Below are 19,272 nucleotides of genomic sequence, written 5' to 3' on the forward strand. Positions count from 1 at the left end.
TTTTTTTAATTGTGTTTAAGTCTATACAGCTCTCTGGTCAGCTGAGGTTGTTTTTAATGAACCCAACTGACTACCAGGACATGTAGAAAGTAATGTAAAGAACATATGGTTGAGATGTGATAAAAGTCTTGGGAAATCTTCAAGTTTTCATAAATTAATGACTGTCTGGATATTCGAAAATTGGGCCCCATCTCTAAAGGTCCATGCTTTTTTTAAAATCCCATTTGAACAAGATATTAACATGGATTCACAAGTGCATCTCAAAAAATTATAATGAAAAATAATAACTGCATCTGCAACATAGCATGGAGTCAGTCAGTCTGTGGCACTGCTGGGGTGTTATGGAGCCCAGGTTGCTCTGATAGCAGCCTTTAGCTTGTCTGTATTGTCGAGTCTGGAGTCTCTCAACTTCCTCTTGATCTTTCCTCAGAGACTCTCTATGGGCTTCAGGTGGAGTGAATATGTCTGAACAGCTGCGTTGTTGTTGGAAGAGTGATGAGGCATTTTGACGATCAAGTGGTGTTTAAGACATTTATTACGCTTCTCATCAGGAGTCATAGAAATCAATAAAAATGTTTGATGTTTCATTCAGAGATACTGTCATTATTTATCATCCAGAATGTTCTCAGCAGAATACATCGCAGCACTGTGGAATATTTACACATGGATATAATGCTTTCATTGTACAACATGTATAATACACCTTCTGCTTCCTGTCCGAGCAGCAGCCACGACCCCACAGAAAAATAATTTACAGCCCCTAAAAACCACGGATTCTTCTACTTCAACAAGTAGTGTTTTGTCATGAAGCCCGTACTGAAATAAACATCTGAAATACAGTGACAGCTAGTGTTAGTGCAGTAAAGAAGAATGAACAAAGCAATTTAAAGAAGGTCATATCTCAGCTCGCTCCCCACCTCCACCTCAGGCCGCCGTCCTTCATCATAAGGAATCTAAATTTACACAATCAGGCTCCATCACATCAGTGTTTCATCCATGCTCATTGGCCTCCTCTTCTTCTTCTGGTGATTCCGAGCAGGTATTGCAGGTGGGAGGGGGCGGAGGAAAATATAGCTGTGACTTGAGTAGGGTGGAGTCAGTTCATTTAGTAGCCTGCCAGATGATGATGCCGAGTACGACGAGCACAATGGAGCACACCATGGCCAGGATGCACATCTTCTTCCTGGACTTTTGCTGAGAAAAAGAGACAGAGAGAGGAAATTACATCACTGTGACATCACAGCAGGTAAAAGTATGAGAATGGAGCCACATACTCACCTGGTAGTAGGCGGCCCTCTGCAGCTGCTCCGTTCCCCGCTCTACATGAACTTCGGCGTTCTCTACGTTCGCCTCAATGCTGTCTGCAGACAGAAAACAAAGAAGAGTCCCATTTAAAGAGGAAAATGTTCATGTTTGGACCTTTTCCTTCCCTGTCAACCATATTGTTAATGAAACAAGACTAAAATGTCTGTGGTTGGCTCACAGAAATTCAAAATATGGGATATTTCTTCCCTATGCATACGATCTGCCTATCAAAATATAAGCAGAGTCGAGAGAGTGGGAGGGGCTTACGTGTGTGCAAGTGACAACGAGCATGAACAGGGGTCGGATTTTCATCAAAATGTGGCAACTTTCACTGTTTTAGATATAAAAAAAACTTCATCTACTGCTGCTGCGGGTCAGTTCTCATCCTAATCCACTCAAATCAGCCCTGAAAAGACCCTGCAAACTTTGTAGTAAGCCCATAGGTTAATAATAATAATTCAGAGAGAGAATTTAGAGAGATTAATATCAGAGAGGACTATATTGGTGACTTTGTAGAAACCTGATCAAAACAAAATAAACAGTGGTGGCTGGTTGTGTCTTATGACTCCACAAATGCTTTCCTAATAACATGAATGTCTCTGAAAAGTAAGCATTTCACATTGAATTCACTGTTTACAAAATCAAAATATGGAGGTAAATACTATTACTCACATGTGTTTGTTGGAGGATTTTGACAGCAACAGAAAACTTTCAGGTTTCATATTTGACTGCATAGTACTGCAGCTTGGGAGAGGATGTTCTAAAATTTAAGGACTATATAATTCAGCTTAAACTTTACAAAAAACATTTTTAAATTTTACAGTGTAAATTTAGACTAAAACCTTCTGAATTACCTAAATGAGACTAAATCTGATACCCATTGCCATTTAAAGACTAAGATGTCATTCAAACAGCTGCTATAATAAACAATGATTCTCCAAGCCTTGAAAGATCAAACCTTGAATCACTCACCGATCATCTCTCCCTGGTCGTGGATCATCACAGCGAGGTCCTTAAAGATCTGATTCACATCCAGGATGTCAGACTGAAAAATCAAAATGTCAAAATCAATCAGAGGACCTGGAGGAAGGCGTAATATGATAAAGATATTATCAAACACAATAATTCACTGATTTTAGAACATATGCATCTGAGCATTAAATTTCAAATGGTTAAATAAGTTTCTTGTGTGTCCTTCAATGGCTGTCTTTTTTTCCTCTTCTTTAGCTCTCTTTACTTTTCAAACTAGTGGGAAGTGTGCCATGGCCCCCTCTAACTTTGCAAAGCAGATGGGTTTGCCAGACTCCATCTCTGTCATCAAGCAAATCCATCTTGAAAAGCTCCAATCCACAATGTTTGTGCCGAACCGAACACTGCTCAGACCAATCAGCAGTATTTGAGGACAATGAAGCAGTAACTATGGGCAGGGTTTAGTTGGACTTGAAGCCGTTTGCAATGGCTGCCTCCAGTGCAGTGATTAACTTGGATGCTGCTTTAGCATAGCATCAGTTTTACTAGAACTGGGACACATTTCTGTATGAAATAAAGAATAAAAACAAGACAGAAGCTTTTCAAGATGTGAAAGATATTTTGCTCTTTTGCTAACCTGCTTTGGCATGAGTGTGTGAGAGTTACGAGGTAGTAGGATTGGGCGGTATCCATTTTTCAATACCATCAATCCTCCCCAGATTTCACCGGGGTATATGGTATTACCACCTGTAAGGTAATGTTAATGAATGTTAATGTTCAGTGTGCTTTTAAACAGATGAAAGATTGGCCTTTAATATTATTTCCTCATAGTGCAACAATGCCAAGCTCCGTCCAGCTGTGAGTTCACTTTATATGAAGCTTATAAAACGTTAGGGACTACTTCTATGTCTAAAATAACCCATGAGCACTGATTACCTTCATCTATGAAACATGAAAAAGCAGTAAAACTAATTTTGAACACTTTTAAACTATTCAATGTTTTTTTTGTGCCCAGTGGTCCTGCTACTGCAGGATGTGGTTGCATGTGGTTATTAATAAACTTCATAATTTATAATCATCGATCTACAGTCAGAAAGATGGATTAAAATACTTTTACGTTCTCACATCGTCATGGATTATAGTACAGCCAGCAGCGAATGTTTCCTGGGTTGCCTTTACAGAAGACCATACCGTGATGGCATGCAGCACTGTGCCAGGCCATGGCGCATGAGTTTCAATGCGCCGATATATATGCGCACGTTCGTTGATTACCAAATTGCCCCTACATTATTAACAGACGTTTTTCATCTACTTTAAAGCATCTTCACACACACAGTGGTGCTGCTGGTGGGAATGGACCAAGGCTCTCAAGGTATTTTTAAACATGCGCTTTTTACGCAGTACTGTCTTCATGACAGTGATTAAAGCAATAACATGAATATTTATTGATACCTCAGCATATGGTATTACCACTCATTCCTAGCTAGAAGTGACTTAAAGTTGAAGCCTTTGTTTTCACACCTTACAGGTAAGCAGAGTTACAGAATCAAATCCTCCCTTGTCTCCTTTCTACCTCTTCTCTCTCTCTGTGTCTCTGTGCGTAATAACTTGGCTATATGACATCTTTACCCTATTGTACAAAGACAAATTTAAATAAAAATAAAATATTTGTTTTAAAACATACACTCATTACATGGCCCTGTCTTGATGACGGTAATTGAAGCAATACCATGGCTTTTTTTTTTAATACCCTGGTATACGGTATTACCTATTATCGCCAATTCCTATGAGGTAGTGGTTAGTTGTATGGTGAGTGGTTGTGTACAATGGCTGCTCGTGGAGTGATTAGCTCGGACATAGCCACAGTGGTAGTTTTGTCAGAACTGGACAACATTTGTTCTTTAAAACGAAGGCAGAGAGCAACACTGAAACCTTTAATGACAGAAAAGATGGATTTGTTCTTCTCCTGGTCTGCTTCAGCATGGGCATGGCAATCATTACTGCTGGGGTTTGCCGGTGTATCCAATGGCTGCTACTGCAGTAGCTATTAGTTCAGATGTAGTTATAGGAAAGTGGAAGTTTAATAGGAACTGGCCCATGTTTAAAACAAGAGTAAAGAGCCACACTGAGAGCTTCTCTTGGCAGAGAAAACATAATTGCACTTCTCTTGATCAGCCTTGGCATCAATTTTATTCCAAGAGACGCTGCACCATTAACAGTCAACAGCAGCAGTAGCACACCTCATTTTTGTCTTGTCACTCCGATTGGCCTGTCATGAATGCGACAGACAGAATGTTCCTCCAATCACCTTCAGAGTTTTTTTTTTGAAAAGTCTTGCCCTTCCCAGATGCTTTCTATGGGATCTTTCTCAGATGAATGTGAAATATATCCATACAATGGATATAAGAAACACTCTTATCTGGCGTGTAAGGTTAGACTCTCTCTGCTCCTCACTTAAATTAAAGCCAGAGCTGTTTTGGTGGTAGGCAGAGCACATGCTGTGCTTTAGACAAAGGTGGACTATGGACACAATGATTGCAACACAGTATACAATAAAGTCACTGTTTCATTTCAGTTATCTTCTTTTCATGATCATTGGAAGCTGGAATCAAAAGTGAAAGTGAAACCCAGCACTATGAGTGTCTGTCCTGGTTCTCTATGTTAGCCTTGATGTGGTCTGCAGGACAACATAAAGAAAGATTTTAGTCATGTTAAGGGATTTAAAACACATGAGCATAACAACATTGGCTTGTTTGATCGATGAACAATTCATTCTCAAATTAATAAGGGCCATTTTCCCAAATAACAAGGATAAATCTATTTTTAGGCCCACCTATTTCTGTTTTTACATAGTGGTTTTCATTCAGGGACTTAATGTGATTTCACATTAGGTCCCAGGGTCCAGATCCAAGTACATTTCACCCTAAAATCTGTTTCTGTGCCCAAGTTGGCTTGAAGAGGTGGTCTAAGGCATGATTTATGTGTATCTAGGCACAGTCCACAGGTGATGTGAAAGCAACCGTGCCCAAATATCATCAGTAAATGGAGCTGTAAAGTAAACTCTAAGCGTCTCCTCTCTCTACAAAAACCATCATATCCATGCAGCATGGGCCCAATTCATCCTATGAGCTGCACGGTAGGTGAAGAGGAAGTAGGAACAAGGTTGTTGTTGCCATCTCTAAAAATCATAAAACACATCCATAGTAGCAGGATGGACTTCACTGTCCACACGGAGGATAGACAAATGTTGACCGTAGTTGTTGCCAAGGTTGTGTCTTCTTCCTTCTTCTTCTTGGTTGATTTGCAAACCAAACTACGTTCATACCTCCACCTACTGTAAAGGACTGTGTTCATACACAAGTGAGCTCAGGTATAGAGCGATGTTACTGATGTGAAAGCTGACTACCAGGGGAGAGGGGAGGGGGAGTGATCATGCTTGGGCATGGTACAAAACAACTGTACCTAATATGAAAACATTTGAAACTTGGAAAATGGAGAACAATGTCAGATTTTAACAGTCTCTAGCCTAGATGTGAACATAAACCTTCAAACCTCTCTTAAAGATATCAACAGAAGAAGACCTTGCCCTTGCAGGGTTTCACCTAGTAATACAATAACTGGAAGTCCAAAGACTTTACCTTTGAGGTCAGACCACAAGATACAAGCCTAATTATAGCACAATCTGGCAGTCAGGGGGTTAAAGGGACCCAACCACCCCAAAAACTGACCATTTTATTCCACATAGTGTGTCATAGTGAATGAATCAAGTCGTAAGTGAACGTTTATGAATGAATGTAATAAAGAATAAAGATGGCCGACCTCCAGCTGTCTGATGTTGGTCTCTCTCTCCTTGATGAGCTCCAGGTCCTCCTCAGTGATCGCTACCTCCTCTGTTTGAGTTGTCATCTGGCCCCAGTCGTCTTGGCTTCAAATAAAACACAACAGATGATGTCAACAAACTTCAGCTGATCCTCCTCCATACTTCTGTGACTTTAGGCTGATATCTTCTTTTTTGCCTTCTCAGTGCTGTTTGAATGTTCTGCTTATGTCTCATAATTATCACAACACACCAACAGTCCTTAGACATCAGAGTAATGGCTCTATACTGAAGAGTTTAATGCCTAAATAAAGAAGGACCAATAAACAAAGTAAATAAACAGGCATTATTTCAGATTTTTATTGTTACTATTATTATAATATTGTGTCATAAATAATTGAATGATCAAATGTTTAAGACGTTATTTGTGGATAACATGTTACATTTAAAACAACAGAAACAAGAGGCAGAGATGTGCTGCATTATCAAATATGTCCAGCAGAGGGCAGCAGAGATTTTGCAGATGTAAAGCACAGCTTTGTTTTTACTGTTTAATAAACAGATTCCAGGGAATTTTCCAATTTATTCAGACAAAAAGCTTTTAATTATCAAACCATAGCCTTTTTTAAGTTGTTGGCTCCATATTTAGACTTTGGAGACACAGATCATTGGCTGAAAAACTTTATTCAGACCATACTATATGTATATATATGTTTTTTATGTAAGGACTACACTTTGGTCATCATGTTTAGCTACGTCTGCTGTTGCTGTGGAAACAGAAGTGAACGTTGCACACAAGTGACATAAAACAGAGGACAAACTGCAGCACAGTGTGACGCGAGAAGCCGAAATCACTTTTCTCATCTATACATGAATGTTGTAAGCTGAGTTTTCTAGAAATCTTCATTCTGGAAGAAGTTTAACAGTAGGGGCATTTACAGTGACCTTTAAAGGACGTTTGCTTGCTCAACTTTTTTCCTTTTGTCGGGGTCTTTATTCCTGAGACCTGATTGGTTTTTCCTGAAACCTTTTCATCTGAAGTCTGACACATGACAGAAGTTTTCCTGAGACCTGCTGCTTTTTCCTTTGACATTTTACACCTGACTCTGAGACCTAAGGATGTCCTAAAATGTACACTGTACTTTGGCAATATATAATATGCCTTCTTTAGGCAAGCTATTATAGACTCTTTTGTCGATATTCCAAAAAAATCAGCAAGTGGCTAACATGTTGCTTGTATAACAGTAAAAACATGGACAAATTTCACAGCAACGCACATTGCATACATATGCTACTCTTTAATTTTGGCTCAGATAAGATGAGCGCCACCTCTTACTTAAGGTGAAAGCCAAGGCAGACAACAACACAGCTCCTGCTACACTAAACATTTGTGCTGTTCAGCTTCTGGGTCAAAGCCCAGCATGGCGACTGTGGAGCATGCTTAGACTGCTGCCTGGGTCCAACTGATACATTAAAGAGAAAAATGATATCCAACCACATTATCTCGGCTAAAACCCACAGGAAAAAAAAAAAAAAGTTTTTGAAAGTACCCATCTACATGTAACCTGGCCCTCACACATCCATCTGGTAAACCTCTCATACACAGCGTTTGGGAAAGGGCAGAGCCTTTGAAAAAAACTCGAAGGGTGATTGGATGAGCGTTCTGTCTGACACATCTTTACAGGCCATTCAGGGCAAATAAACACGTGACGTAGCTACTATGGAGCTGTACCCCTACCGAGGACTAAACTCCATAGGGTACTGCATAACGCAACTGTAGACATGTCTACATGACAACGACTTTGGCGTTTTTGAAAAGAAAACAACTCACTGCTGTTCTTTGTTCTTCTCTTAAAAAAGAAATGTTGTCAAGTTCTGATAAAACTGGTGCTTTAGCATCCACGCTTATGTCTTCTGCCATAATTGCACTGGCCTCTTGTTGCTGCTTGCATACGTCACGACTCTGCCATGCCAGAAAGTACTGCCCCTCGTCACTGATTGGTCGTGTCACTTTCTAACCGGGCACAAACTGTTCAGACGGGAGCTTACCAAGATGAATTCACCAGTGAGAAACACTGAAATGGGCGTATCCATCTGCTATGCAAGGTTAATCTACATGTGTACTACACATAGGACACTACTATAAGAACAGGAGGATTTAATGCATCTTATTGGCATTTATCATTATTTCATGAAATAATATACTGACTTTAAAGATTTTAAACTCTTTGGATCATTATGATGATTTCATTATGATATTTCACAGATTACTTGAAGATAAATCTCAGAGTTAAAAACATGACTTACTTATCGAAGGAAACAAGTTTTTCATCTCGAGAACTGTCTTCAGCCTGAAGGAGAAAAAAACAATATCATTATGAAAAGCTGTTATGATTCTCAAGTTATATCTCTTTTCTCCCGTTAACACAGGGGTTAAAGCAAAAAAAAAAAAAATCTTTTGACTGAAATTTTTTTTTTGACACCAAATCATATTACCCGACCATCAACTCACCATGCCACACATGTAAGAGCCTTTTTTTCTGCCTATCAGTCACTTCCCAAAGGTTTTCATGTAAAAAGGAGTATACTGTGTACATGCTCTTAGCCCAAGGGCATTCACACAGAACAGTATGTTCTCTAATAAAGCATTTGAGTTGTAAAAAGACTTTCACCTACACTATTAAGATTCTCAAGACCAATAGCATTTTAAAGGAAGAGGGCAATTTTGAACAGCTTTTCTGTTAGTTTGCCTTAATGTCATTTCACTGTTTTCAATCTATTCAATAAAACAGTTTTGCAAGGCTTAACTCAGATATAATGTAGTCATACAAATATTCAACCATCTCCATAACTTTTCAGTGCAAGTTATTTATTTTACTTTGAACAGCCATATCAAATGCTGTGAAACCAAATGCCTCAAGTGACAGCTGTTTCTTTCTGTCTTTCCGAATGAGCTATAGCAAGGTTCCCCAATTAGTTTTTCCTGGGGGCCAAAATTTTTCAAGGACAGAAAGCTGAGACGGAAATCCATCGTGGCGACGGGGAACTTTAATCCATGTTAACATCATCAGGTGAGTCTTCCTCAGATTCCTTCTTACCGACAGACGTGATCCAGCTCGTGCTCTGGCCACGGACTCTTTCTCTTTCTCTGCCGCCCGACGCTGAACGGCCTGGAAGTTGTTGAGAGCTGCTGAGAAATCATTCATCAAACGATCTCTTTGGATCTTCTGCTGCCTCTGGATGAGCCCACAGAAAGAAAGACGACAGGATGAGAGTGGGGAAAGACACAACATGGGCATCATCACAGAATTAAAATGTGCCAAACAAGCAAAGTAAACAGTTGAAAAACTTGTGTGGAAAGCATTTCAAACATGGACATATTTTCTTAAAATATAAAAAAATATTTTTCTACGTCTTGTTAATCAAATAGAGAACACAGTATGTAAATCTGAGAGAAAAATTACATGATCCTCTTATTAATAACTAAGATAAACATTCTGTTTACAGCGAGCAGAACCAATCAGAAGATTACACAGAACTTGTTTGATGCAAACTGATATTTTGTGAGGAACTCAAAGTTTAACGTAACACCAGGGCTGGTACACAAATCTTTAATAGAGGCATAAACCCCAGCCACCCACCACTATATATTGGCAGAAATATTCACAACCATAGATGACTAATTTTTCAAGGTATAATTTGCTGTAACTCATATTTGACCAATAGTTTCATGTATCCCTACTTTTGTACAATTAGGGCAAGGTCTTTTTCCCTCTACATTCACTTCTGCTGTACAGATAAAAGTGTAAGGTACAGCAATGGTGAATAAAGGAGGTACATATGAGTGATGGTTTGGCCTCTACCTGCTCAGAGGGTGATGCTGGCAGAGAGATGGAGCCCAGCTCCTTCAGGTGTTTGTTGGTCTCTTTGGCCAGCTGGTTGGTGTAGTGTTGCATCTGCTGCCTGCACAAAAAGATAGAGAAAACCTTTAAGACTGATGTCTTCCACAGCTGAGTTCTTTTAAATGCACCGTTTTCCATCTGGTCCAGTCGACACTGTTTGTAAATAATGCATGAGACTTGTTTATTTGGGAGAGTTTATAAAATGTAATGAAACACTGCACACTGGGCAAGATCTAGAAATACTTGAAAAGTCATTAATGGATAAAAATTCATAGACTTCATAGGATTTTTATCACATATCAAAACAACTTTTGCATTATTTTCTACATAGCCTGGTTGTTGTTCAGTACTGCTGCCTGAATAGGCAGTGGCACATCTATATACTGTTTTCTAACTGTCATTATATAACCAAAGAAGAAGAAAGCATTTGTGTCATATGATACAGCTATAGTGTAGAGATGCTCTGATCTCTTCATTTCAGAAACGCTCTATTAAACTGAACTTTGTTATGTACAATGCCTAAAAAGTATTGGAAGTTTCACTTTTTTTCTGATTTTATAAATCAATCATGGTCAACATATAGTTCTTTTTTTTAACCAAAAAATGACTAATAAATAAATACAAGTCTGTAATGTCAGAGTGAATACAGATTTCTACAAAGTGATGCCAATTAAATACAAACATTTAATGCAAAGTAAGTGGATAACAACACATCAGAGTGTGTTTAAGTTTCCAACAACCCCTGGAGTTTCCCCCCAGTTACAAAAAGAATTTCAGGCCTGGTCGCATATGCTCTGGAAGGTCCTGCCTGGATGCCTATAATAATATTTGCCTAATGTTGTTTCTTGTTTTCTTTTAATGTTAGCCAAACGCTGCCTCATGTTTGTACTGCATGTTTTATGTATTTTATGCTTATGGTTACCTACCCGCCCACTCCAACACTGTCATGTCATATCTATTTTCAGTTTTTAGCTATTTTTAATCACAAGGTGTTGTTTGCAACCTAATTACTGTATCTATTTTCTTTCCTTGCCCTTTCTTGTTTTATTTTGTTCTTCTAGGGAGCCTATTTTAACATCTGGCCAGGGACTGAAGATGGAAACTAGTCTTTTAGGCTAATTCTAGCATATTTACAGAAACAGTGACTAATATGTACTGTCCCTGTAAAATAATAATAAATTAGACAAATAAACTGACTATCCCTAGTTCACATCCTGTGTGTTTGTGTTGATGGTACTTACAGACGGTCCTGGAGCTCACTGGTGTCCTGTCTGGTCCCGAGCTGGTTCACCATGCTCTTTATCTGGGCAGCTGTCAACAATCACACGTTAGCCTTAATATTATAATAGAGAAATACATCTGCATTAAAATATAACAGAAAAGAAAACCAGCAGGGAAGTGTTCTGATTACTGGACACATAATAACAATCTGTTGTAGCAAATAGCTCTCTTTTCAAACATCATTAAAGGGCCAATAAGTGCTTTTTATTCTGGTACTGGTTGATAGCCTGGATAAAGACCCTAGCCCTCTCCTGTAGGGGTGTGACACTTCACAGAGGTCATGATTCAGTTCATACCACTCACTTTTAAAAATAATGAATCATATTTAGGATTTCTGTACAGTCATATGGTTTCATGTGTCACAGGAAGTCCATCCTTCTGTTGTTAGTTTAACAATTGGTGCAGTGGCTAGTTTTTGAAGTATTTTTTAGGAGCTTCTAACTCAATCTGTCCGGTATAAAGATACATTCCAAGTTTTTTGTTTGGATTTTCAGTCACCTGAGTTGTGTTCATTTCTGACTCCTAAAATCACTTCATTTCCTGGTATAAATGTTTCAAAATAAAAAGCATCAACAATATGATAATTGGGGACTTTTACGAAGATGAACTTGTATTTTTGGGGGATGTAATCTAGTTAGCCCACTCCTCAAACATTATCACTACTGGCACTGATTCTACTGGTTTTGGTACCAGGATCTTCATTTTCCATTACAGTACTTAATAGTTCCTCTTAAAAGTAGGCAGGGTGGTCACTGCACAGCTGCAGGAACCTGCCATAGCATCCAAAACAGTAGCAATGGAGAACATGGACACAATAGCGAACTTGGTTCTCTGTCTATGGCTGTTTTTTATCATAGCAAGGAGACGGATGTGGTTCCAGAGATGGTTAGTAGCAGTGAGACAAAATACTAATTAAAGAACAGGAGAGTTTGGGAAGTCTTGTAGCAGGACAAAGACAACCACGAGAGTTGTTTGATTCAGAGATATCCAGAGTGGAAAATCTTAGTAGAGTCAAGACTCTGGATGCATGATGTTATCAGCATGATTACAGTATCTGCAGATACTGGCTTGAAAAGTCATTGATACTGACAGATACATGATATGGAAAAAGTATTTGGCCCCACTTGTTAATAATTGAATTCAGGTGTTTCAATCAGACCCGTTGCCACAGGTGTATAAAATCAAGCACCTAGCCATGCAGTCTCCATTTTCAAACATTTGTGATACAAAATGGGTCGTTCTGAAGAGCTCAGTACGCTCAAGTTTGGTACTGTGATGGATGCCACTTAACCAACAAGATGGTTGTGAAACTGATGACATTGTGAAATTTCAGCCCTGCGGGATATTCCACAGTTAACTATAAGTGATATTATTAGAGAGTGGAAGAGTTTAGAAACAACAGCAACTCCGCCACAAAGCAGCACACCATATACAGTGCTTAACAAATTTATTAGACCACCACCCAAAGTAAGGTTTATGCCACAGCTGCCCTAAATGAACAGCATTGATAATTACCAAAATCATTTTTCATGTTTCTGCAATGGTTAATACACCAATATGTAGAAGCTCTGATATTTTTAACACTAAAATATAATTATTATTGTTATCCACGAATTTTCAAATTTACTGATTTACAATTCAAATTAATGTAGCTGTTGAAAACAGTGACTGGAAAGGCTTTAAACCCAGAAGTGTGCAAAACTCTGCTCGGCTGCAGTGGTCTCTCTGGAACAATTTTGAAATAAAAACATAGAACTAGAAAGAACTAAAAACCTGTAAATAATAAAAAAGTTATAAAAAAGACTTCTCTTTTCTCAAACTGAAATCATGAACTTAGTTATAGATCAGCATTTCTTCACAAAAAATAAATCATAAACCTTTTCATGAATGGAGAGGTTGTGAATACAGTGATTGACAGGCATGTGCCAGTGTGGGTCAAACCATCCTGCCATGGGGGAGACTCAGGGGGTTTAAGGGTGATTAAATTTAAGAGCATACAAAATATTAACTCCAGTTTATAAACTTAAGGTCCTTACACTCTATACGCAATTTTTTCATGCAAATTATTTACACAAAATATTTACATTTAGAACCTGTAGCGAGTCAAAGCAAGCTTCCACACCTGCAACATCATTTCGCAGCGCGACATTGCTGCGGATATTTAAGTAGCACATTTGCGCTCATGTGGACATGTCGGGCTGCCTTTTGCCTGTCTCCCTCTCTACCAGGCTAAAAAAAAAAAGAGGTAAAAACACAAGCACTGACTACAGACAAATATGAGGAGATATCAAACATCAGGTGGTGTTGGAGAGGAGGACGTTTTTGTTCCTCTGTCTGCCTTAAAAATCGGCACCACCACCACCATGTGCGCTCGTTGGAGCGAAACTCACACAGCTGGAGCTGTTTTTAAGCTAACGGGACTTTAGTGAAATATTTACCAACACAGTCTCCTCTGACCTTAGACATACGACTTATAAAAGCTCCGGATCAACCAGCTAAATGACTCCTCTGGACAGTCTTGAACACAAACAGGTGAGCCAGTCTGTGCGCTCTGGAGAGAGTTAACTCCTCTCACCGCGAGCCTCAGCTGCTCCCTATTACTCTTATTGATCATATTTGACATAGAATGAATGAAAAGTCAGTCCCTCCTCCTGCAAACTACGCTGGAACAGTGAATGAAACTGTGAAAAAAAAACGGCACTGACAGCCTGGCTGTGCGTAAAAGTGTCGTGTTATGCACGGAGTGAAGGACAGAGAGGGACAAACCTCCTTTTTATCTTCCGCTTCAAAAAATATCACTGTTTATCAGAGGACAGAGAAAACACACCGCAGACATTCGCAGCACGAATGTGATTTTAGAATGTACGTCATATACTTGTAAAATCGTGTAGCTCCTGACGTGCAAACAAAGGCGCTATTTTTCTTAAATAGCCGGCATGTATTTTAAGATCTGCCTTCACGTACGCGTACCCCTACCACTGATCCAAGCGCATGCTAGCGGCGGTTTTTGCTTGCGTCATCACAATGTCGTGTTTTGGCCTTGTTTCGGTGATAAAAGCCTTTTGGCCGAAAACCGAAAATGCACTTTTGGGGCATTTTCAGCCGAAAATTTTCGGTGGCCGAATTTTTGGTGCATCCCTAGTGGTAACTTCATGGAAAGGGGTTCTACGGCTGAGTGGCTGCATGCAAGCGTAACATCACCAAGTACAGTGCCACGCGTTGGAGTGGTGTAAAGCACGCCAACACTGGACTATGGAGTGACAAATCATGTTTCTCTGTTCAGCAGTCAGATGGAGTTTGGAGTGTGGAGTTCAGAGATTGAGTTTGGCAGCTACTTGGAGAACGCTAATTGCCTGACTGTATTGTGCCCACTGTGAAGTTTACTGGAGGAAGGATAAAGATTTGAGGCTGTTTTTCAGGGTTTGCGCTAGGCCCCTTATCTCCAGTGAAGGACAATCTTAATGCTTCAGCTTACCAAGATATTTTTAGACAATGCTATGCTTCCAACTTTGTGGCAACAGTTTGGGGAAGACCCTTTTCTATTACAACATGACTGTGCCCCAGTGCACATAGCAAGGACTTTGAAGACAAGGTTTGATGAGTTTGGTGTGGAAGTGCCTGACTGGCCCACACAGAGCACTGACCCGAAACATATATTTGAATACAGTGTCATTAAATTCTTCATTGGTATAGTTTTTTTTTTCCGGTTGAATACTTTTGTCTATGAAGTGATCCTGACCATAAATATTTAAGTTGTAACTTCTGCCTAGGTTGGGTCTCTATCAGCTGGTGAAACACCTTAAATGTCAAAGCATCATGTTACTTGTGTTCAAAGTAGGCCACAACTGATCTTACAAAGTGAGTTTATAATATTCCAGCATTGTCAGAAACAAGGTTATTATACTTAACTAAAACTAACTGAATAACTAAAACTAAAATTTCAAAATCATTTTAGTTAACTAAAACTAAATTAAAATTAAGCTCTCCAAAAAAAAAAAACGAAAAACTAACTAAAACTGTATAGTGTGCTTATAAAACTAACTAAAATAAAATAAAAATAGAGACAAAATATCCTTAGTTTTAGTCTTTGACACAACCATACTGAGTGGCACTTAGACCCAAGTCTGGCGAGTGTAAAATGGCCTGAATTGACTGGTTAAGACTTTGCACAATGGTAGTTTTATGTCTGGAGTTGTATTCAAACACCACCTTTAAATAAATAAAGTCATAAGTGAAGAGTAGCCTGTTTGAATATGTTTTTAAAAATGTATGATGTTCACTCAGCCCTAACGTATCCGAAAAAAACTAAAACTAACACTAAAACTAATAAAAACTAAACTTAACCGAAGCATTTTTGCAAAACAAAAACTAAACTAAACTAACAAACCAGTAGTAAAAACTAGCCTAAGAAAAACTAAACTGAAGTGGAACACAGGAAGTGAAATTGAAATAAAAATAAAAACTAATGAAAAATACAAAACTATCATTACCTTGGTCAGAAAATATTCAGTATCCTGTTTTCTCAGAATATGACAGTCCTGTCTCACAGTGAATCAGGGAGCACTTACTGTTCTGTGTGATCTTCTGGATGTTGGAGCTGCAGGTCTGTATGAGGCTGTTGAAGTCCCGGGGGACGGGACGGTACGTCTCTGCTTTACCATACGACATGTCTGCTGGAGGAGTGTGCTGCTAGGATGAACTGTGGGTGTAAACAGAGACAGAGAGGGATGTATGAACCATCACCATGTTTGTTTTAAGATATGAAATGACAAAAAAGTAGGGCTGGGTAATACTGCAATTTAATTAAGACCTTAAAGACATATGAACAGTATGTGACTTGTTCTACTACACAAAGAAACTACCATTGGCTTGTGCTCAGAGAGTGGTGCTTATACTTCAGTGCTACTACCTTCCTTTGGACGGGTTTGTGGTAATGCCTTCAGGTTGCCAGTATCAGATACCTCTGAGAAATACTAACACTCTAAATTTTCTGCTATCTTGTACCCCGTGGTCCTTTACTGACTTGTTGATTGGTCAGTGTTGACATGTTATGGTCAAATTTTAATTATTATGAACATGGCTAAGATGCTTTTGGGGTCAATAATAGTGTCTAAATCTGAAGTTTTAATAGAAATAAACTCATTTTCAAATGGATAAGATAAGAAAATATTGCTTGAATCTATTTATGTATTGTTAGTTGGGTGTCTTGGGCTTCTATTTTTGTTGCAAACAGGTCTCAATACGGTTTGACCTTCAGCAACCCAATTCCAAAAAGTTGGGGTTATGTGTAAAATGTAAACAACAACAGAATGCAGTGATTTTTTAAATCCCATAAACCCATACTGCATCACAATAGAACGTAAACAATATATCAGATACTGAAACTGATACATTCTACTATTTCATCAAAAACATTAGCTCATTTTGAATCTCAGATAGGAAGGGACAGGGCCATGTTTATCATTGTGTGGCATTCCCTTTTCTCTTAACAACAGTTTGTAAATGTCTGGGAAGTGAGGAGACCAGTTGCTGGAGTTTTGGGAGAGGAATGTTGTCTGATGTAGGATTCTAGCTGTTAAGCAGTCCTGAGTCTTCTTTTCTGGACTTTTCCTTTTATGATGCTCCAAATGTATTTTTGTTGGTGAAAGGTCTGGACTGTATTCAGGCCAATACAGCTCCCAGACTCTTCTACTGCAAAGTCATGCTGTTGTGATGCATGCAGTATGTAATTCAGCATTGTCTTGTTGAAATAATCAAGGCCTTCCCTGAAAGACACGTTGTCTGGATGGAGCATATGTTGTTCTAAAACCCCCACGCACTTTTCAGCATTAATGGTGCCTTACAGGTGTGTAAGCTGTGCAAGTCATAGGTGCTCAAGTGACCTCATACCATCAGAGATGCAGACCTTTGAACTGATTCTCTGAATCTTTGATAATATGTACTACAGATTAGGGGTGGGAGAAAAAATTGATACATCATAGTATTGCCATATTTTGTCTGGTGATATATCGTATTGTCTCGTCCACTAAGTTATTTTTTTTTCTTTTTAAATAAATTGCTATTAAATTGAACTGAAGTCATGATAATGAAAAAATAAAATCAGTTGTTTGGAAAATTGTTTGTCCAGTGAGGTCAGCAGAGATGACAGTCATAGAGCAGGAGAAAGTTAGTACAACAAACATGGCAGCACCAGGGGAAGGACATTAGGAACACAAGCAGGGCACAAAAGAACATGACACATGGGGTCTGCAGGAAGTGCTACATGAAAATAAAATACTGCAGAAATATGACAAACATGAAGGAAAGACTAACGCTAAATCAGCTTAACAGTTGAAAAAAATGGTACAGATCACAGTATATTGTAATACATGGTATCGCAATACTCAGTGTATTGCAAAATGTTTAAAATCGCAATAATATTGAATTGTGACCCAAGTATTAGTGATAATATTGTATCGTGGGACCACTAGTGATTCCCACCCCTACTCTAGATAAAGGCATAATTAAAGTCTTCACAATTTTACATGGAGAAACATGTTTCTGAGACGTTTTTCCTCAGATTGGTGAACCTCTTCTCATCTTTACTTCTGAGATACTCTGCCTCTTTAAAATGCTCCTTTTATACCTAGTCATGTTACTGAGCTGTTGCAAATTAAACTAGTAGTAAATGGTGTTCCAGCTGTTTACCATTGGTACCATTTACTTTTCCAGCCTTTTGTTGCCCTGTCACTCCTTTTTTGAGATGTGCTGCTGTTATCAAATTCAAAGTGAGCGAATATTTTTCATGAAATGTTCAAATTGATCAGTTTCAACATCTGATATGTTGTATATTTTCTATTGTAAATAAAATATTAGTTTTTGAAATCTGAAAATCATTGCATTGTTTTTAGTTACATTTTTGGAATTATGATTGTACTAAAATCATACTAAAGTTGACAATTCTTGTCTATTTCTTATTTCTCTACAGAATATCATCCATATGATTATCGTGTATTGCCACTAATCTTACAAATATTGAGATCTTATTCCTGATTCATGTTCCCAACCCTATCAGACAGTAATGACACCTGTACAAAGATCGTCTATTTACATTAAACGTTAACGCACTGTCACATGAGAACGTTTATCTATATAATATTTTTCATCCCGTTTTCAAATTAGGATAGATAAAGTCACACAGTCATGCTGTGAGTCTGACATTTTGCTTCCAGTATTGTTCAGTAAGGTTTTTATTGTTTTATTGACAGCAGAGCTTTAAGCCAATCTAGGTTAACAACAGTTAGCCTGCTAACAGGTTAGCCTGCTAACGAGGAATCATATAAACAGATGAAGTTCAATGACATAAGCTCGAATTATGTCTGTAGGTTATACTGATAAGATACGTTTAACATTGTCTTAGTACATATTGAACCCCTAATATTAGACCAGACAGTTCCTGTAGCTTTCTGTGATCATCTGTTTAAAGTTGCGGCAGCTGTCACAGCTGTTAGCCTCCACGCTAACTGATGCTAACCTGTCAGCTCTCTGTTGTTTATTTCAAACTGCCCATCCTGAAACCGTTAATAGTGTTTATCAGTAATAGAGATGCATAGAAACCAGCATACTGTCACCACAAATCAAGATTCAGAAGTTAAAAACTGTCATACTCGCCTGTTTAGCAGTTTAAAAGATACACAGAGGTGTAACGTTCTTCCGTCAAGAAACTGGTGCTCTTCCTGATCCGCAATGACGTAATGGCGTATGGTATGCGGTCACGCGGTGATGCTGCGTTTTTTTTTAAAAAGGAACTTTACTCATAAAGAATGAAATGACAGAAAAAATATGTGAAGAGGTAACAGGGCCACAAAAGAAAAACAGGAATTTAGGGATCAACGGCTCAACATAATGAGAGTAAACCTACATGAAAATACCAAAAAACAAGATTAAAGTAGTATGTTTATAGAGTAATTGGGGTTTTGAGGTTGTGAGAAGCAGAAGTTGTAATATAAATAGTAACTA

The 19,272-nt window shown here is 38.5% G+C and overlaps 1 protein-coding gene across 1 annotated transcript; it reads right to left on the reverse strand.

The window, feature by feature from the left end:
- Positions 1-517: 517 nt before the first annotated feature.
- On the reverse strand, positions 518-19,005 carry LOC121523250 (syntaxin-12-like). Its single transcript, XM_041808051.1, has 10 exons — positions 18,925-19,005; positions 15,843-15,973; positions 11,235-11,304; positions 9,955-10,054; positions 9,190-9,327; positions 8,399-8,442; positions 6,094-6,199; positions 2,278-2,350; positions 1,279-1,361; positions 518-1,194 (listed from the first exon to the last, which is right to left on the reverse strand). Exons 2-10 carry the CDS (start codon positions 15,940-15,942, stop codon positions 1,102-1,104), a joined length of 807 nt encoding a protein of 268 aa, XP_041663985.1. The 5' UTR covers positions 15,943-15,973; positions 18,925-19,005; the 3' UTR covers positions 518-1,101.
- Positions 19,006-19,272: the final 267 nt, after the last annotated feature.

This window comes from Cheilinus undulatus, linkage group 16 (assembly GCF_018320785.1).
Source record: "Cheilinus undulatus linkage group 16, ASM1832078v1, whole genome shotgun sequence".
NCBI classification, from domain to species: domain Eukaryota; kingdom Metazoa; phylum Chordata; class Actinopteri; order Labriformes; family Labridae; genus Cheilinus; species Cheilinus undulatus.

Excerpts from the sequence above, each read along its gene's own strand:
- LOC121523250 (XM_041808051.1), bottom strand. The coding sequence starts at position 15,942 with ATGTCGTATGGTAAAGCAGAGACGTACCGTCCCGTCCCCCGGGACTTC. Across the intron at positions 6,200-8,398 it reads AAACTTGTTTCCTTCGATAA|CCAAGACGACTGGGGCCAGA; the intron begins GTAAGTCATGTT and ends TTTTATTTGAAG. Across the intron at positions 2,351-6,093 it reads CCAACATCAGACAGCTGGAG|TCTGACATCCTGGATGTGAA; the intron begins GTCGGCCATCTT and ends TTGATTTTTCAG.